This window comes from Dendrobates tinctorius, unplaced genomic scaffold (genome assembly GCF_039654945.1).
Source record: "Dendrobates tinctorius isolate UK_male_01 unplaced genomic scaffold, ASM3965494v1 ptg000232l, whole genome shotgun sequence".
In the NCBI taxonomy this organism is placed as follows: domain Eukaryota; kingdom Metazoa; phylum Chordata; class Amphibia; order Anura; family Dendrobatidae; genus Dendrobates; species Dendrobates tinctorius.
The window spans coordinates 12,098,508-12,119,974 of NW_027361899.1; the positions used below are offsets into that span (position 1 = coordinate 12,098,508).

The following is a 21,467-nucleotide window of genomic DNA, read 5'->3' on the forward strand; positions in this document are numbered from 1 at the left end:
CTTGAGCAAATCAGCTCTGTGGTCTACCGTCTGGCCCTTCCACCACACTTGACTATCTCGGATACATTCCACGTATCCCTCCTTAAGCCTGTTCACTTGTCCCGGTTCTCTGAGTCATGTGCCAGGACATCAGACTTGTCTTCGGACGAGTTTGAGGACAATGCCATCGTGGGATGCAAGGCAAAAAGTTTTATTTGGTGGATTGGAAGGGTCATGGTCCAGAGGCTCGGACCTGGGAGCCAGTGGAGAACATCCACGCTCCGCTCCTCATTGCGGCATTTGAACGTAGTGAGGCTCAGAGGGGAGGGGGCCCAAAGTTAGGCATCAGGTTCCTGCCACTGCACAGCAGGAATCCAGAGCCTTGCACCCAGCGGTCTCCCATTCTTCTTCGGCCACAGTGGAGCTTGCTCAGCAGATTCATCGGTCCCGGCGCTCTGCCCAGGCCAACTCTGTGGGTTTGCTTGCTGCTGCCACCTCTGGCACAGCTATGACAATGCATGCTGCTCAGCAGCGAGATTCTCCAGGGACTAAGTCCTCATGTCGGGCCACTGAGCATGCCCGTGGAGTGATCTCCCATTGGAGATCGAGGGTCATGTGCTCAGGTCCTGCTCGTGTTCAGATTGGCCCATCCGAGAAGCCAGGAAGGTCCCGGACGCCCGTGGCTATAAAAGGTTCGCATGGCCGCTCGCCCATGCGCTAGTATAGACTGAAATAGTTTGGAGTGTATGATGATGGATTCATGTATCTGGTGACTGACTCATTATGAAACCCCTTCCCTCTGATAATACGAATGTGGTTAGGGTTTAGAGTCCGAGTCAGCGCCTGTCAGTGGCTAGTCTATAGGCCACAGTGCATACCAGCCATCTGCACACTAGCGTCCGATGGTGTCGCCCACTGCAGGGCACTATCGAACTGCGGCAAGTGACAGCCACGCCGGTGCAACGCCTTGCGCAACCTGTGCGCTTACCTGGCCCAACCCAGGGCGATTAGTGGCGTCCACCTGAGTGGCACTGTGCACACTTGCACACGTGATTTAACCCTTGCTGGCATCGCAGTCACCGTGCCGAGCGCTAGCGGTCTAGAGGGACTTCAGTCCTGCGGTCTAAGGGCTGGGTTCTGTGACTATACGCTAGCGCTCACACTGCCGAGCTCTGTGAGCAATAACAGGCTACGGCATTTATTATCTGGTGGTTGTGCGGCTCTGAGAGATAAGAGTCCGCCTCTGTACACATTGGGTGAGGTTATCCCTGTGTGTCCCGCTATTATACCACCATATTGCGTCCGCCATTACCAAGCAGCAGTTAACACCTCTGCACGGAGGACCCCGGGCTGCGAACACACCTAAATACCATCTTTATTATTTGGTGCATTCCGCCAGCCCGTAACACACGGATGTAAAAACTGGACATAGGGATGGAACACGGATGTAAAAACTGGACATAGGGATGGAACACGGATGTAAAAACTGGACATAGGGATGGAACACGAATGTACAAAACAGACATAAGGTCTATGGATGACAGCACAGATGTAGAATTGTCTGTTTTCTTGTTCTTGTTGCAGGATGGATAATTTTGCATACACTAATCTGAACCCGGTATCAAACATACACGGAGTTATACATACACACGTTATACATACACGGAGAATAATGGAGTTGGTCTGATTCCTGCTGCCTGTGGCTCGAGTAGTATGAAGTCTTCCATGAAGTTCACTTAGCCACTGCAATAACTGGAGATGCGATGCGATATCAGATTTTACAACTTTCCTACTAAAATTTAGGAAACCTCTATGTTCTTACAGAAAGCCAAAATAATGAAGGCGTCCATAGGCAAACGTTAACTTTGCTCCTAAGACTTTCATTGGGGTGTACTCCTTTTTGCAACGTGGTCTTGAATGAATTTGTTAGGAAATTACTTTTTTGTGCTGTGCAAATAAGAAATCTTGTTTGCAATCAATGGCGGACGTTTGTGGAAGTATTTTGTAGTGTGGTGTTCCATAGACAATGTTGATTCTGAAAGGAAACTAAAGGTTCTCTGACAAATCTGTTGGGGTGTACTCATTTATGCTGAGCGCTGTATACTTCATCACAACTTGGAGGATTATAGGATCAAACTACAAAAAAACTACAAAAAAGTCGGCGTTTTCCTGAAGCATCTTCCTATAGCAAAAACTCAGCAAGCACAGCAGCATCGATATGCACATCCAAATGCACATCCCTAATAATTAGCAGAGCGCCACCTACTGTCTGATCAGCACAGTCCCTATGGCTCTGCCAGAACCTGTGTCGCCATTCAGGCCACACTGGTAGAACGGCTAAGTGCAGTTTTGGAATGCAAGTAAACTGTCATCGAATGTCAGTTTGCAAATGGTGCACCACCTGTTCTTCCACCTCTGATATCTCTATGGCCCCGAATGATCAAGAGTTGTGTTTTACACTCCATTCTTAATGAAGGGAGCACTGGAGTAAGATGTGTCAAATGTCACATCAGCAGAGGGACTACAAGACCTCAGAGTCTGATTTCATGTACTTTTGCTTTGATTAGAAGCACTTCTTCATATTAAATGGTGCGGGTTTCTGTTAGCAGTGCAGGGGTTACACTGATCAGCTTAGAGTCTCTGAAGCCTCCCTGCTTGGATGATCTTGGCTGTTCAGTATTGACCACTCCTATCTGCTATTTATACTGGCCTAGGCAATCAGAATTGCCTAGTGTGGAGTGGAGGAGTTTGAAGTGTTGATCTAAAGACTGTTGCTTGGTGATTTGTCTATGTGCATATCCTCATCCTCTCCTATTTGGTTGTTCCTTCCTTTTACTTCCCGGTGTTCATCTCTGTTATTTATGAGTGCATATTTGTATGATTGGTATTTTCATTTACCCCTGTACATCTTCCCTTGTTTGTCTAGTTTGTGTATTCATATATACAACTATTCCCCACTTCCCCGGGAGGGGACAGATAATTGCAGATTCAGAAGCTCAGCAAGGTACGTGGTCCCGGCGTCTTCACTCTCAGGAGTAATCCGGTCAGCAAAGTTAGCTAGGGTGCCTCCAGCTTTAGGGTTATTGAAGGATCCCCTAGCGCCGGGAAAACAAACTACTGTCCCATGACATCAAATTCATGAGGAAGAGTGCGCCTTTATTGAGTTTGGCACTGTTGAATCTCTTAGCTGCTGGGTGCCACCAGACACGTATCCTGTTCAGCTGCCAGCAAACTTTTTTTTAATAATTTAAGCCACTTTTGTTGCATAAATGATTATTAAGATGTCGGCTGCTCTAATCTCCACCTCTCTCAGCTAAGCTCCTCACACTTTTTAAAAGGCAAACACCAGAACTGGCAAACTACCAGCTGTGCAATAATTTTGCCACATTTCAGTTTTAGGCTGTGTACCCACGTAAGCATTTTTAAGCGTTTTTACCTGCAAAAACGCTTAAAAAACGCTTACAAGAAGCATCCCATTCATTTTAATGAATTCCGCACTTTTTGTGCATATTGATGCGTATTTTTTCCGCGAAAAAAAACGCATCGCGGTAAAAAACACAGCATGCTCATTAATTTTGCAGAAAAAGCCGCATTTCTAACTATTTTCTAATAGACTGGGGACGCTCTGGAAAAAAACGTGCAAAAATCGAGCAGAAAACACGCAGAAAAAAAACGTGTTTTTCCTGGGAAGGAGTCCGTTTTTTTGTGAGGAATTTTCTGCATTCGTGGGTACATAGCCTTACTCCAGAGTTCTGAAGAAAACTGTATGATGAGTTGTGGCCGACGCGTCCTGCTTCTGAGGCCGGAGCGTACAGTGATGCATTGAGGCGTCACTGCTCGGCTCTCCGAGGCTGGATGCCTTCTGTATCCCCCACAGACTATGCAGTGATAGGTTTAGAGCCCCGTGAAAATCAGTTGCCAAAGATTGACCTTTTCTTGGAAAAAATTGCAGATTCCTGGGAAAGACATTACATTTAGTGATGAGCAAGTATACTCGTTGCTCGGGTGATCTCCGAGTATTTTGGCTTGCTCGGAGATTTAGTTTTCGTCGCCTCATCTGCATGATTTGTGGCTGCTTGACAGGCTGATTACATATGGGAATTCCCTAACAAACAGGCATTCCACACATATAGTCAGCCTCTCTGCAAGTCGCAAATCATGCACCTGAGACAAGGAAAACTAAATCTCCGGGCACGCCAAAATACTGGGAGGTCACCCGAGCAACGAGTATACTCGCTCATCACTAATTACATCCCTCAGCGATCAAGTGGGAAATGCAGCTCCTCTACAGGACAGGTGGCAATGTACGATGCACCACAGTCTACCAATCCCATCCACCATGCTACAGATCAAAGGTCATCAAAGGTCCTATAAGCACTAGCATTTAATACACCCATGTATGTAACTGATCACATGACTGTGACATCGTCACAGGTCCTGTTTATCTACCAGGAGGTCCCAACTGCGGACCAGTGATCGGTCCGGATACGTGTGACTTGTAGGCGCTGTGGAGTCAATATTCTTACAGGCCCCAACCACATCAGATCCTCCAGGACACAAGGTGCTGGGCTAAAAAGAGCTCAGTAAATGCTTCTATACCTCCTGCTGTGTGGTCAGCCTGGCAGCCCAACTCTATGGCGCAGCGAGTGCGCTCACAGTAAGCTGCAAAACATCCGCCCGTCTGATATGTGGACAGGTCCACCGAGCACCAAACGTCCGTTTTCCTCCAGACTCGATCAGGGACGGTGTGACAACACCCCAATACTGTGCAAGGAGAAAAGCATTATAGTGCGGTAATACAAATCCATTTTTACACTGTACGTATATATATATATATATATATATATATATATATGTATGTTAGGGCTTCAGCTCTCTCGTAGAGATTTGGATACACATATACACAGGGTTTTTATATGAACATTTTTCTAGATCCAAAACTGAAAAAGCCTTCCTTCAGTACAAATGCATAACATAAATAGTCCTTTCTTCAGGCACAATGAACAAGGTAAATGTAGCAGCCTCATCAGTCTCGGTATTCCAGGCATAATTAGCCCAAGTAGTATTAAACACGTTCACCAGACAAACACATCTGTTCAATTCCAGCACAAATCCATGCTTCTGAGCAAACAAAGCTGCTGTTATTAGGCCTTAACCCCTGGACTCGATTATGGGAACAACCTTTCCCACCCAGACTTTTTTGGTTGTTCCAAAATCCTGGACCCAAAATCCAGTCAAATTAGATCTCTCTCAGTAACCTAGTGTTAGTAGTAAAGACTTTACATCACCGAGGCCAAACACCACGGTGACACATATCTGCCATCCAGGACCTTACCTCCTGTTTTCTTACAGTATACAAGAAGGAGAAGTTGTGGAATTCTGGAAATCACAGGATAAATAGACAAGTTACTGATCTCCAAATGAAATGGAATCAACATTTAAAAACCCCAAAAAACATCTGTTTATTCAGTCTTGGAGTCTGAGCCACATGCAGAAATCCCGTCGCTTCAGCTGCGTTCACTGAGGTTATTAATGGTCGTCTGAGGAAGGTTCTGCCGCAGAATGCACTTGGGTAAATCATCAAGATCCACTGCTGGCAGCTCCTGTGTAATCACCAACCAATGACTTTCCTGATGTGCTCCATGGAGACAAGTCCGGAGATGGAGACAAGTCTGGAGATGCCATGAGAGCAGGTTTAGGCCATGCAGACGGCTCATTTCTCCAAAGTGTCTCAGGAGCTGTTTTTACTGTAATACTGTGAGCACCTTGCATAGCTTGAACGTGCACCTATGGCTGCAGCGTCTCCAGATTTGTCTCCCATCGAGAACATCTGGGACGTGATCTGGGTCTGCAGCTGCTCAGGGCACTCATACTCCAGACTAAATAAATCAAGCTGTTTTGAAAATGCGGTCTCCATTTTTTCATAGTTTCTATATAATTAACATACTGTATCTCCCATCATGTGCTTTCCATAATATCACAACTTTTCATTCCTGGTGTTACAATTTCAATATACCCATAAGTACATTTATATGGTGTATCTATAGTTGTAAATTGTAATGCAATGCTTAAAGGGGTATTCAGAGGAGATTAAAATGTGTTTCCTTGCCATGGCATCAAGCACCATAAAGACTCATATCGATGTCGCTGCTTAGAATTGTCATGTTATGTGATTTTTATAACTACTCATTGTGACAGAGATGCAAAATTTTCTGGTGGGCCAGCCCAAGAAAGCCAGAAAGAAGAGTCCTACATTTGAATGGAATGGAGAGGTCCTTCACTCGACTGAAAATGGCTCTCACAGGAGATGAAGTTCTGGCCTACCCAGATTATGACCAACCATTTGTTCTGTATACTGATGCCAGCAACGTGGGACTGGGAGCAGTACTGTCACAAGTACAGAATGGAAAAGAAAGAGTGATCTCCTACGCCAGCAGGAAGCTTCGTCCCACTGAAAGGAACCCTGACAACTACAGTTCCTTCAAACTGGAGTTCCTCGCCATAGTCTGGGCTGTGACTGAGCGATTCAAGCATTACCTAGCTTCAGCCAAGTTTACCATCTTCACGGACAACAACCCGTTGACTCACTTGGAAACTGCCAAACTAGGTGCACTGGAGCAGCGATGGATGGCTCGGCTGTCTAACTATGAGTTTATCATCAAGTACCGAGCGGGGCACAAGAATGCCAATGCTGATGTGCTGTCCAGGATGCCTAATCTTCCAGATGCAGGAGAAGACCCTGAGGCTCTTGAAGAAATAGAGTTACCTTCCTTCCACCGACCACTTGCGGCCAAGCATGCTCAAGGAGTGAGAAACAGACGGTCTGGCTTGAAAGAGGTCACCCTAAATCCATTGCCCCATCATGACTGGGCAGAAACTCAGGATAATGACCCCGCAGTCCGCCTGGTAAAGGAGCTACTGTCACAAGCTGACTCACGCCCAGGTCCAGATGCTCCTGAAGAAACCCAGCAGTTGTGGAAGGAAAGAGGCAGGCTGTTCATCTATGAGGGAAAGCTGTGCCGGAGGAGCATCAATGCCTGTACTCATGAGTTGGTCTGGCAAGTGGTAGTCCCAAAGAGAGAGGCATCAATGGTCTTGGAAGCATACCACAATGGAGCTGGACACTTCGGATGGAAGAAGTTGGAGGCTTTGCTCCGGGAGAGATTCTACTGGGCTGGTATGAGGAAGGCCATTGAAAATTGGTGCCGAGAGTGTGGACAATGCAACCTGCGCAGGTAGGACCGTAACAGCCAGCGAGCTCCTTTGCAGCCAATAATAACCAAACAACCACTTGAGTTGGTCTCCCTGGACCATGTGAAGCTAGTCCCAAGCCGCTCAGGCTACGTTTATGCTCTTACCATCGTTGACCACTACTCGAGATTCCTAGTAGTCGTGCCTGTCAAGGATCAAACAGCCAGGACAGCAGCCAGAGCATTCCAACAGCACTTTTGTCGACCACACGGATATCCCGAGCGAGTGCTTACAGATCAAAGTCCAGCCTTTGAGGCAGAAGTGTTCCAGGAATTCTGTAACTTGTACGGTTGCAAGAAGATCAGGACAACACCGTACCATCCACAGACCAATGGCATGTGTGAAAAGATGAATCAGGTGGTGATCGATCTACTGAAGACCTTGCCTTTGGAGGAGAGGAATCTGTGGCCAGAAAAGTTGCCAGATCTGGTAGACCTCTACAATCACATTCCTGTGAATTCCACCAACTGCACTCCAGCCTACCTAATGGGAGCGAGGTCTGGCAAGTTGCCTATTGATTTGGATATGGGAGTCCTTACACCTGAGGTGACATCACCAGATGCTGACTGGGATACAGAACGGCAGCAACAGTACCGTAGAGTACAAGAGGGTGTTGAATAGAGTCTAGCTCAGGCAAGACAAAAACAAGAAAAGAACTCTAATCAACATGCACCTGCAGTTCCCTTGTCACCGGGAGAACAAGTCCTAAAGAGAAAAAGAAGGATTCATAAATTGGATGACCAATGGGAAGCTGAACCCTACATCGTCTTACCATCAAACTTTGACAACACCAAAGTGTGCCTTATCAGTAAGGATGGAGGAGAAACCTCATCAGCATTGTTGAGGGATCATCTGAAACTGTGCCCTGACCAACTAAAGGACAGAATGGAAGAGCAAAACAACCTTCAGCCCATAGAAGAAGAAGAAGAAGAAGAAGAACAAGAAGAAAAGGTCAGCACTATACTCAGAGAATTCCCTGCAAATTGGACTAGAGCGAATCAAGCCATAGTGGTGCCAGTTTTGACCTTTCCCCAAATGGTAGTGCTAGAAGAAGTGACTCAAGACCACTCTGAAAACCAGCAAGTACAGGTAGCAGATGCCACACCAGCAGTGGAACAGGAGAATTCTCACCCTGCCAGTGGTGAATCTGTCATGCCCACAGTGAGTAGAAGTGGTCCTAGGAAATCTAGCATCCCTGTGCTATGCAGAAACAACAGTAAAGTAGCCAGTACAATTCACACTACACCAGTAGTTAACACAAGGCAACCAGTAAGGTCCCCAACAACACCAGTGCTACGTAGGTCTGTCCGTAGTACCCAAGGCATTCCACCCTTAAGGTTCCGCATATAGATACGTTTTGTAATTGTTAATCTGTAAATATGCAACGTTTCAAGTTTTGTGCCTACAGAGACTCTGTAAGACTTTTTGGATATTTTATTTTGTTTTTGATGGACAATTGGGCCACAGGACTAAGTGTGGCCAAAACAACCTTGTAAATAGTTCACCAACTTGCTCAGGAATTGGACCATGGACATTGACGCTTGGACTAATCGTCATCAGGACTATTTTTGAGCTTTGGTTTTTGTAATTTTTCATTTTTGAAATCTTGTTATATTTATAATTGTTTATTATGTTTTACATGTTTTTCTTCAGTCCGGGAGTACTGAATTGCACTAGGGGGAATGTGGTGCCCCCAGGGGTATGGTTGCCACAGTGGCATTGCCTTCCACCTAGGGAGTGTGATGTCATGCTTGGAAGCAATAAAGGGTCCCTCTGGCAGTTAATTGCAACACATAACACAGCTCCCACTCCAGGCCAGCAGAGGGAGCTCTGAACCAAAAACTGGGGGAAGAACTGCTCTCTGGGGGCCAGGAAGGGAGAATTAGGAGTTCGTGTGAGGAGGGTAACGTGTGTGGACATGAGGAGAAGAGCTGGGAGATTGAGCAGAGAGTTCAGGCTCATTCCCAGCTATAGCGCTTGATCTGGAGCCCGATCTCCAAGGTTGTATGGATACTGATGTTCCTGCAACAGAAATCGGAGGAATAGGAAGCTGTAAATGGTCTATTCCCACATAGGACTCGGAGGCACATCAGCGACGTGTGAGCCAGAAGAGAAAGGCTACAGCTGTCTGCCATACGAGGGATTTCTAAAGAGGATAAGCAAGTGGAACTTCAGTTTAACACTGTACTGCAAGTACCTAAAACTAAGCGCTAGGAAGGAGACTACACAACCCATCTGCCTAGAGAGATTCCTAAGTTGCTTCCAGGCTAGCCAGCTCCTGTGCCATCTGTAATCTGGACCCTGGACTGTATTTGCCAAGCAAAGTAAAGGTAAAGAAACTGCACCCTGTTGTGTCCTTGCCTTCTTCCTGCAAACTCTCCAGCACTGCTACATCTCTGTACCAAACACTACACCCTCTTCCGCAACACCTATCCTCTTCATCTATTCTGCCCTGGGACTACAGCCCTGCCTGTGGAGGGCTACACCATCATTGCTGCACCCCACCATCTGTCCCAGAGGATCTGTCCGCAGCGTCGGCTTAACATCTTCATTACCGAACACCACAGGTGGCGTCACGAATCATTCACTCATAAACTTTATTCCATCACTTCATCCCTTTTACATGGGCGCCCAGGACCACGGACCGGGTCACCGCTGCTGTGACATTCCCCTCTGAGAGACCAGCCCGGTACTGAGTACCCCACAGCCCTGGGAGGGCGACCCACCTACCTGTCACTCTACACTCCTTAAAGGGAATCTGTCACCTATTTTTAGCCCTATCAGCTGCCAGCACTGCCATCAGGGGCTTATCTACAGCATTCTGTAATGCTGTAGATAAGCCCCCGATGTAACCTGAAAGATAAGAAAAACGAGTTATATTATACTAACCCAGGGGCGGTCCGGGTCCGGTTTTGGTCCGATGGGTGTCGCGGTCCGGTCCGGCACCTCCCATCTTGCAGCTGTGAGGTCCTCTTCTTGGCTTCCCGTTGCAGCTCTGGCGCACTGCTGCTCTGCCCTGTTGACATGCCCTGTTGCAGGCAGAGCAGAGTCCTGCAGTGCGCAGGCGCCGGGAAAGGTCAGAGACGTCCGATGGCAGTGCGCCTGCGCCAGAGTCGCAATGGGAAGTGGACGTCACCACTACAAGATGGGAGGCGCCGGACCGGACCGCGACACCCATCGGACCAAAACTGGACCCGAAACGCCCCTGGGTGAGTATAATATAACTAGTTTTTCTTATCTTTCAGGTTACATCGGGGGCTTATCTACAGCATTACAGAATGCATTACAGAATGCTGCAGATAAGCCCCTGATGGCGGTGCCGGCAGCTGATAGGGCTAAAAATAGGTGACAGATTCCCTTTAAGGAGTGTAGAGTGAGAGGTAGGCACAAAGCTGTGACATGCCACAAACAAGCTGTGAAACTGTAGGCTAGTTGCTCAGAACAAGACATATCTATACACATGCACTGTCAAGGCTTGTTCTGTGCTCCCTGTATGTTCTTTCCCATCTTTTGTGCTGCCATGACTCTCTCCCTCCCGTTCTCCACACAGCTTGTAGCCTGTGACATTGAGAAGCTTCCTCCTCTCCTTGCTCCCCATGCTCACTCTTTGACATCACTTGCACCTTGCAGTCTAGTTTGTGATAAGGCTTGGACAGGGACTGTTTTTTATAAGTAGCAAGGAGCAAGCCACCACCTCCTGGTCAGTGACGTACCACCCCCGAAGAGCAGCGTCTCCATCACACTGAGTGGTTCTAAAAGGCAAGACAGTAATATGCTAATCAGACTTTATGGTTTTGATGTTATGTCCATTTAAATACATTTAATCTCCCCGAAGTAAATGGTTACTTCCAACATTGCCATACAATACCCTTTTGGAACTTGACACATAAGGTCCTAACATTTGCTGACACCAGGAATTGTGTCTAGGACTCTATGCACAAAAGAAACTAGGCAAGAAAAGATACGTAATGCTTTATTTTATTTTTCCTGATTTGAGGTATGTTAAAAAGTGGCCAGGACATTCTAGTTACTATTCTTTATGTATTATGTTATTTCAAATGCAAATTTCTTCCTTGTTCCCTCAGGTTCCTGATGTTCAGGACTCTTTTTCCTTAATGGTTCTTTCCATCAGTGACCCCCCGAGGATGGAGCCGGACAGAGACCACATGGCGGCTCGGATATTAGACCTCACCCTGGAGATAATCTACTGGATCACTGGAGAGGTGAGATCTTCACATCACATCACTCTGATCTCTAGGAATAAAGCAGGGAAATGACGGGAAAGGTGAAGGATTCTTGGCCTCTGTGTAGTGATCGGCGTCTCCCCATACACAGGATCACACAGTAGTGAGGACGTCGTCTGGGGAGAGTGTGACCCCCCGTGTGTCAGGAGGGCGGAGCCGGACCCCGAGTGACATCACCGAGCCTCCACCTCATTCACTGATCCATGAGCAGAAGATCCTAGAACTGACCAATAGGATCACTGAGCTGCTGAGCGGAGAGGTGAGCGCTGCCGGGAATGCTGGGACATTATACAGTAACGCCGGGGGAGGGGTCTGCTAATGACGGGTCATTGTGTGTGTCAGGTTCCTATAAGGTGTCAGGACGTCACCGTCTATTTCTCCATGGAGGAGTGGGAGTATATTGAAGGACACCAGGATCTGTACAAGGACGCCATGATGGAGGATCACCGGTCCATCACATCTCCGGGTAAGAGGAGACCTTCCTGGGGTGTAGAGAACAGGTCTGAGAGTTGTCTAGATTCCCCATCATCTGCTCATCACATATAGACAATGTATTCAGTCACTGCGGTTATCTCCTATAGATGGATCCAGTCCGAGAAATCCCCCGGAGAGATGTCCCAGTCCTCTAGATTCCCAGGATCGGCCAGAGAAGGAGGAAAGTGTCCCCCGGGATCATCAGGTAGATGAGATACCTATAAACCCTCTGTAGATGAAGGGGTTGTCCTGGCATATAATTGTGATGATCTATACCCTCAATATCACATAAGGAGGTCTGGCACCTGGGGCCCCCAGTGATGAGCGTTTATTAGCTCTGGTATAAATCTGCTCTTATTTGCTTAAATATAAATATTCAACCAGATTGTGATCTGCAGAAATTGGAAGCCAAATTATCACCTTATGTAGTTCACGACCAAACATTCCGTTTTTTTCATGCAAAAACTTTTAAGAAGGGGCATTACAACATTTAAGTACATTTTATGTGTATCTTATTTCCCCTGTAACTAGAGCTTGTATGTTCGCCCCAGTTACAGCCTCCTGTCTCCATAGCAGAGCTGATTGCTGTGTCTGGAGGAGGAAGTTGCTTCCACTTATACTGTATGCGCAGCGCTCATTCAACGCCGTGTGCACAACAGTCAGTAAAAATGTCCACCTGGATCATCAGGTAGATGAAATGAGATTTGTGTAAATCCTCTATAGACTGATGTAATGAAAATTTCTAGAAAACTCCTCTGGCCGCCGTGCTGTGTTCCCCTGTAGCAATGCTTCACAATCTGTATTGTACAAGCAAGACCCCATCAGCAGTTCTCACTTTTTTTTCACAGAAATACAATTTACTGGAGACAACAAAATCAATCAGATAAATGTCATAAGTAGATAGACAAAGAAATGCTGGCTGAGCACAATACAGCGTAATACGACGCGATTCCAGTCACTTGTGGACACTCGGGTGTCGGCCTCTAATTACAATGTAGAAAAACACATTTCGTAGACACATCATCAATGTACGGTCAAGAGTACAGTTAAAGGGAATCTGTAACCGGAAGCTGGCGGCCTATGTAAATGGCCTGTGTCCAGTCCGATGGGTGGTGTTTCTTCTTCTTTCTCCACCCCATCCGTGGCCCCCGTCCGCGATGTTTGCTGGTATAGGAGAAGTTCAACTCCATAGTTCGCGCGTGCGCAAAGCAATCTTGCTTTGCGCATGCGCAGTATGCAAAGCCGAAAATCACAGCGAACACAGCGAAATATTTCCGGGACATAGTGTACTGGCGCATGCGCAGTAATGATTTTCGGCTTTGCCCGCAGTTGAGCAAAGCATACTGCGCGTGCGCAAAGTAAGATTGCTTTGCGCACACGCGAACTATGATGTTGAACTTCTCCAATACCGGCAAAGATCGCGGACGGGGGCCACGGATGGGGTGGAGAAGGAAGAAGAAACACCGCCCATCGGACCGGACACAGGCCATTTACATAGGCCGCCAGCTTCCGGTGACAGATTCCCTTTAACCAGTTTGAAGAATAATTGCAACTTACCATAGACATTTAGAAAAAAAAATGTTGCTAAACTTTTCCGGAACTTTGTCATTTTTACACCAATCTCGGACAGCTATGCCAAGTGTCTGACATGTTGGACAGAGCTGTTCACTGCAGACAGGACATGGAGGTCAGAGGGCTCCCGCACACACTCTGCCATTCAGTGAGCTCTTGGCTCTTCCACTGTTAGTGTGCAGGGCTGACTATACGATCCAGGCAGCGCTGCTTGGAGCGCTGTCAATCGTCACAAGCAGCACGATGATTGAGGAGGAGGAACACACAGAGAAACCTATGCTGCGTTGGGGGGTGCGTTCTCCCACTCGTATGTTGCTGCCTGCTCATGATTGGACAAGTACTACAGGTAGCAGAAGTACAAGCCCCCAGTGATTGATTGCTAATGTCTCCGCAAAGAACGGATTAAATAAAAAAACAACACATTTTATTCTGCTCTGCAGCGGTTATTACATCATGTGTCCAGTTCTATATGACATACTGTATTTGATTAAAGGATCTTTTTAAAATAAGCTCTGGAGGCAGACTCCCGAGAAGATCTGTGTCCCTCCCAGAGATCTTAGCAGCTCATTTACATCTTAAGAAAAACCTTATCTGCAGTCAGATTACAGATAGCAAGGTCTCAGTTTATTCAGCTTCCTATGACCGGCATGCCCATATTGACGGCTTAGGAGGGTTGATTCACCTTAAACTCTTTATGTTCCTCAATATTTTTTATAGTGAGACGGGTCATATTATTTTGTTGAAATAGGGCCACTAGTGTTAAAGGGAATCTGTCAGCAGGTTTATGCTATTTAATGTGAGGGCAGTGTAATATAGGATATAAGAGCCTGATTCCAGGGATGTGTCACTTATTAGGCTGTGTGTTGTAGTTTCAAGACAATGAGTATTTTATCATCAGGAGATTATCACTGTAGAACTACATCTCATGAGGCCAGCAGTCCAGCTAATCCGTGTAATCCCCTCCCCCACTATTGACTGGCAGCTTGCTGACAATGTACAGAATACACAGGAAGTTCCCAATCAGTGATGTGGGTGGGGGTTATACACAGCTCAGCATTCTAAGCACTGCTGCAGCAGAGAACATAAGGATTCTAGCAAAACTGCAGCAAGATGCACAGTAAGTTACACATCGCTGTAATCAGGCTTTCACCAGTACATTGTACTGCTCTCAGGTAATATAGCAAAAACCTGCAGACAGATTCTTTTAAAGAAATATCTCTGTCATGTTTATTTAGATGGTACATGTCATATACATATAAATTCCAGGGGCTAAGATTTCTGGGCTACACAGCTCGTTACCCCTCAAACTATGATGCTCTCAATGTCCTGACACCTTTCTATCATAGCTGCTATGCTCTGCATTTTCTGACCATTTTCTATCATAGCTGCGATGCTCTGAGTATCCTGACACCTTTCTATCATAGCTGCAATGCTCTGCATTTCCTGACCATTTTCTATCGTAGCTGCGATGCTTTGCGTGACCTGACACCTTTCTGTCCTAGCGGCGTTGCTCTGCGTGTCCTGACACCTTTCTATCATAGCTGCTATGCTCTGACATCTTTCTATCATAGCTGCGATGCTTTGCGTGTCCTGACTCATTTCTATCATAGCTGCAAAGCTCTGCGTGTCCTGACTAGAGATGAGCGAACATCGTTGGCTCTCTCTTTATTCGGCAAGCTATAGCCCTTACCAAAGACGCAGCTTTGGGAACCCGGATACTAGGAGTGTTGCCGATAATCAGCTGTTCGGCGCCACAGCTGCATGTGTCGCGGCTGTGTGACAGTCACAACACATGCATGGAGAGCCTGTGTGTTGTGACTGTCACACAGCCACGACACATGCAGCGGTGGCGCCGAACAGCTGATTATCGGCAACACTCCTGGTATCCGGGTTCCCAAGGCAGCGTCTCCGGTAAGCGCTATAGCTTGCAGAATAAGGAGGGAGCCAACAATGTTCGCTCGTCTCTAGTCCTGACCCCTTTCTATCATAGCTGCGATGTTCTTCGTGTCCTGACACCTTTCTGTCATAGCTGCGATGCTCTGTGTGTCCTGACACCTTTCTATCATAGCTGTGATGCTGTGTGTCCTGACCCCTTTCTATCATAGCTGCAATGCTCTGTGTGTCCTGACTCCTTGCTATCATAGCTGTGATGTTCTGCATGTCCTGACACCTTTCTATCATAGCTGTGATGCTCTGCATGTCCTGACACCTTTCTATCATAGCTGTGATGCTCTGCGTGTCCTGACCCCTTTCTATCATAGCTGCAATGCTCTGTGTGTCCTGACTCCTTTCTATCATAGCTGTGATGCTCTGCATGTCCTGATACCTTTCTATCATAGCTGTGATGCTCTGCGTGTCCTGACACCTTTCTATCATAGCTGCGATGCTCTGTGTCCTGACACCTTTCTATCATAGCTGCAATGCTCTGTGTCCTGACACCTTTCTATCATAGCTGCAATGCTCTGTGTCCTGACACCTTTCTATCATAGCTGTGATGCTCTGTGTGTCCTGACTCCTTTCTGTCATAGCTGTGATGCGCTGCATGTCCTGAAACCTTTCTATCATAGCTGCGATGCTGTGTGTCCTGACACCTTTCTATCATAGCTGCGATGCTCTGTGTCGACACCTTTCTATCATAGCTGCGATGCTCTGTGTCCTGACACCTTTCTATCATAGCTGTGATGCACTGAATGTCCTGACACCTTTCTCTCATAGCTGCGATGCTCTGTGTGTCCTGACAAACACTTGAGCAGATCCATAATCCTTTAGGGAATTTAGTTCTTGCTTTCTAGTTTTGTTTTTTGAAATGTCCGTAAGATAAACTATGATTCTTTATGCTTTTTATTATGTCTACAATGTTGGATTTTTGCAGGAAAGTTCTGTTGGAATGATGAATGGACTCAAAAAACTCGCATCAGTGTCAGTGACCGGTAAGAGCTTTTCAGAAACCCTGTTTGAATGTAATTATTTTTACATAAGGGAAGTTTGGAAAAAATGTCTTTACAAACATTATTGTTGCCATTAATTATTGTGTAGAATTATTGTCAATGGCGAGCGCTGTACTCCGCTGTCTCCAGCGCCATCATAGACAATATATAGAGCAAAAGATAAGTGCGGCCAAGTCTGGCAAAAAGGGTGTGAGTGCTGTCCAGCTGGAATGATCAACTCCCTGCTTCGGGACACTGGAAAGCACCGCACTCTTCTGGAGCTCCCAGCTTACTGCTGGAGGCTGCCAGATATAATTTTATCTAATCTAGTTCAGTCCTATGATCTCAGCTCTTACCTCTCGTTTTGTTGTATCCCTGTTGTCTGACCTCGGCCCATTTCATGACCATTCTTTTGCTTGTTGATTTTGTACCCTACTGTCCTCCTGGTTCTGACCCGGCTACGTGACTCCCCCTGCCAGCCTACACCACCTGCCAGTAGCTGACTCTGTGGACCCGGCCCAGGAGGCACCTGTGTTAGTTGAGATCGCTGTACGGGGGTTAAAGGGTGAAAAACAGGGCGACCCTTGGGATTTGGTAAACTGAGTAGCTTGCGCTAAGTATGTCCATGGTTGACATTTTTACAGCTGCTAGGCAACCACTGACAGAGACATGTAACATCACCATCAAGTTTGAAAAAAAACAAAAACCTGCTGAAATCTGTCTTGCTAAAATAAGACAGACTGCCAGCACAGTGAGGTGTGATTTGACTAATAAAATTATACTCTATGGAAATGTGACGGAGACGAGCAAAGAGGCATAGAAAGATTGTGCTGACCTTTCTAATAAGTCTTTTACATCACTCTAGTGCTGGATTCACATCTACACCAGTTAGTACTGCTATATTTAGTCCTCCATGCTGTCACTACTTGTCTCTTGATGCTAAAAAGGGAATGAAAAGCAGGAGTCCCTTATATCTGTGTGTGATGTGTATGGGAGATATTTTAGCAGCTAGTCTCCACCTACTAGCTCAGATACAACTGAAATTTGGAGCCTGCAGAGGGGAAAACCGGTGAAAATGCAGGATACAAGTCACATGCAGAGCAGGGGTCCTGGGTTCAAATCCCACCAAGGAAAACATCTGCAAGGAGTTTGTATGTTCTTCCCATGTTTGCGTGGATCCAGGTTCCTCCCACATTCCAAATACATACTTATAGGGAATTTAGATTGTGAGCCCCATCGGGGACAGTGATGATAATGTCTGTAAAGCGCTGTGGTAGGAACTGGTGATCAGAAGCAAGTATCGTAAATATACTGGCCAGAAAGTGTTATATGAAAACATATACCCCCGGTGTGATGCATAGGATGGCTAGGATACAATGGCAAACCCTGGTTTGGACTTTGGTAAACAGAACTAATTACAATTCGCACAGCTCCAGTAAAATAAAAAAATCTAATTTTTTGGAGGGAAAAGTAAGTTTTTCTTTTACTTTTTCAGGTGACGACTTGACAAGAGCCTCCAATCAACACCTCCATTTATCTCCTTGTAATGAAGTAGAGGACAACAAGACAACGCAAGATGAATCTGTAACTTTGAATGTACCCGCAGTGTTTCACAGCAGAGTTCTGCCCACCAATACCGCTGATCACAAGAAACGTCCATCTAATCAATTACTGATTGGCAAACAAAGAAATGGACATAGGCAGGGGAAAATATTTGCATGTGAAAAACATTTTAAAAAGAAATGTAAGCTCTCTTTGCACGCGAGAATTCACAAGGACGAAAGGCCATTTTCGTGTTCAGAATGCGGGGAGTGTTTTAGTCAGAAGCCACATCTTAGGCAACACTTTAGAACTCATACAAGGAAGAAACCGTTCTCATGCTCGGAATGTGGGGAACGTTTTAGACAGAAATCGAGTCTTGTTACACATAAGAGAATGCACACAGGGGAGAAGCCATTCTCATGTCCTGAATGTGGAAAGGATTTTAGTTACAAATCACATTTTGTGGACCATCTGAGAATTCACACAGGAGAGAAACCATTTCAGTGTTCAGAATGTGGGAAAAGTTTTGGCCAGAAATCTGCTCTTGCTAAACATCATCAGAGATCTCACAAAGAAGAGAAGCCATATTCGTGTTCAGAATGTGGTAAACGTTTTGTCCACAGATTTTGTCTCGTTAGACATCTGAGAAGTCACACAGGGGAGAAACCGTTCTCATGTTCAGAATGTAGGAAAAATTTTGCCCACAAATCAGATCTTGTAAGACATCAAAGGACTCACACAGGGGAGAAGCCGTTTTCCTGTCCAGAATGTGATAAATCTTTTGTCTACAGATCAGATCTTGTTAGACATCAGCGAACTCATAAATAGTAAAAACCATCTCACTGTTCAAATTCCAGGAAATGTTTAAGGTGTGGAGCTTTGTTGTAGGATTTACTACAGTGAGACATTAGTGCTATAAAAGGAGTTCATTTTCCATCTTTTTGGTTGGACGTCGGGATTTCCTGAATGTGTAAAGGGGACCTGTCACTAGTCAAAAGTTTTACCATAACCAGGTTCCCCGCATCATGTTCCCACATGCTTTATGCATGCATTAGCCCTCTGTGTCTGTACTGTTGCACACTTAACATTATGGCTGGTCCACCTTTCGTGTATCCCTCTTTCCTCATAGACTGTAAGCTTGCGAGCAGGGCCCTCATTCCTCTTGGTATTTGTTATGATCTATGTGATTATTGTTATGCTGTAATGTCTATTGTCTGTACAAATCCCCTCCGAAATGTAAAGTGCTGCGGAATATGTCGGCGCTATAGAAATAAAATTTATTATTATATTATTATTAGTTCAATACTGCTCCCTTCAGTATTCTGTTTTTTATTTTTTTTACCGCCATACAGTTCCAGTGATATGGGCCGTTTTATTGAGTGCCGGTTTTTACAAGGGGGGATGACTCAAGATTCTTTGGTTGTGTCTTTAGGATGCTCTGTATAATTACCAGTCTGCCCCATCCCAGAGGTAAAGACCATAAAACATTGCACCAAATAAAAAGGCCCATATTTCAGCAACTAGATGGCAGATTTAAAGGGGCTGTCCACTACTCAGACAATACTTGAACAACCCTTCTTAATCTCTATGTTTTCCCCAGGAGGTATTTCCTGAAGAGGAGGTTGCAAAAAACCTTGAAACACATAGAATAAACCACTGTCAAACTTTATTAACCTGGAATTTCATCATTTAGGCAGCGCGGACTAAACGTATTCCTTTGCAGAGCTCTGTTTCATATAGTCGGTGACCGACTTGTGGATCTGCAGCAGCCCTTATCTATACGTGCTTTGAATACCTACTACCAGGTGAGCAGTTTTTTGTCAAACCGCTTACTGTATTTGTGGGATAACACCCTATATTGTCTCCCTCTTTCCTCACAATACTAGTCTTAGGTCATTAGCAGAATGGAGGGCACAGGTAGGGTGGTAGACTAAGATGAAGGAGGAGATGTAGGGTGGTGCTGAAGCGTTGGGCGCTTTGTGGGTGAGAGTGATGCTGAACTTTATATCCGATAGGTAACCAATGCAACGACTGGCACAGGGTAGAGGCATCAGTGTAGCTGCTGTACAGGAATATTATCCTGGCTGCTGGATTCAGGATGTATTGAAGAGGGGAAAGTTTAGAAAGAGGTAGACCAGTTAGTTGTCAAAGGTAGGAAAAAATCAAATTCTAGAAATGTTTTTGAGGTGTAGATGACATGAGCAGATGAGGGATCGGATGTGGAGAGTGAAGGAATGATCTGAATCAGGTATGACCCCAAGACAGCGGGCATGTTGCTTGGGAGTAATGGTGGAACCACACACGGAAATGGCAATGTCGGACATAGGTAGGTTAGTGGAGGGAGGAAACACAAGGACGTCAATTTTTGACAGATTGTGTCAGATAGAGGGAGGACATGATGTTGGAGACAGCGGTCAGACAATCACTGGTGTTTTGTAGTAATGCAGGCAACGATGTGTATAATTGGGTGTCGTCAGCATAGAGATGTACTGGAAACCAAATCTACTGATTGTTTGTGCAAGAGGGGCAGTGTACAAAGAGAAGAGGAGGGGGAGAAGGAGGAGATTGGGGCCAATGATGACTGCAAATCTACTATATAATTGTCTAATTCTGCCTGTCTGTAATGGAAATCCCGCCTTGCTGATTGCTCGCGGCCTAACTGCCGCGACCAATCAGCGACAGTCGCTTAGTCATCGCGGCAACACGGCTGCATTGCTTATTGTACAGGCACATTACAGCCGTTAAAGGCATCACTGCTGCGTCGCTCATTACACAGGCACAGTCCTGTACATATACAATACATTAGGTAAGAGCAGAACAGTGACTGCAGCTCTGGGTGTAACTGGAGTACAATACATTAGGTAACAGCAGAACGGTAACTGCAGCTCTGGGAGTAACTGGAGTACAATACATTAGGAAACAACAGAACAGTGACAGCAGCTCCGGGTGTAACAGGAGTATAATACACTAGATGGTGGCCCGATTGTATCGCATCGGGTATTCTAGAGTCTCTGTTAAAATAAAAAATAGTGATATACTCACCTTCTGACGGCCCCCGGACTCTGTCCCGCCTTTCACCACGCTCCCGGCATCTTCCGGTCCCAGTAATGCTTAGCGAGAAGAGCCGGAGATGACGTCACTCTCACGAGAGTGCGACGCCATCAGCGGTGTTTCACGCTAAGCATTACTGGGACCGGAAGATGCCGGGAGCGTGGTGAGAGGCGGGACAGAGTCCGGGGGCCGTCAGAAGGTGAGTATATCACTATTTTTTATTTTAACAGAGACTCTAGAATACCCGATGCGATAGAATCGGGCCACCATCTCGTTCTTCATAAATTTCTACATGTTAATAGCACACATCTAATATATAATTTACCAATAAACTCTGTCACAGCTTCTGGCACTTGCACAACGCACCGCGACTGGAAGCTGTAACAGAGCCGACCGCCATATTGCAACACCCAAGCAGGGGCTATCT

At 46.0% G+C, this 21,467-nt stretch overlaps 1 protein-coding gene across 1 annotated transcript in view; it reads left to right on the top strand.

The window, feature by feature from the left end:
* Window positions 1–21,467, top strand: part of LOC141060149 (uncharacterized) — a 77,766-nt gene that overhangs the window by 21,835 nt on the left and 34,464 nt on the right. The window contains 8 exon segments of the mRNA XM_073556427.1: window positions 1,564–1,597; window positions 11,316–11,453; window positions 11,566–11,733; window positions 11,862–11,940; window positions 12,056–12,153; window positions 16,393–16,450; window positions 17,943–18,816; window positions 19,342–19,429. Coding sequence (XP_073412528.1) covers window positions 1,564–1,597; window positions 11,316–11,453; window positions 11,566–11,733; window positions 11,862–11,940; window positions 12,056–12,153; window positions 16,393–16,450; window positions 17,943–18,816; window positions 19,342–19,429 — 1,537 coding nt within the window.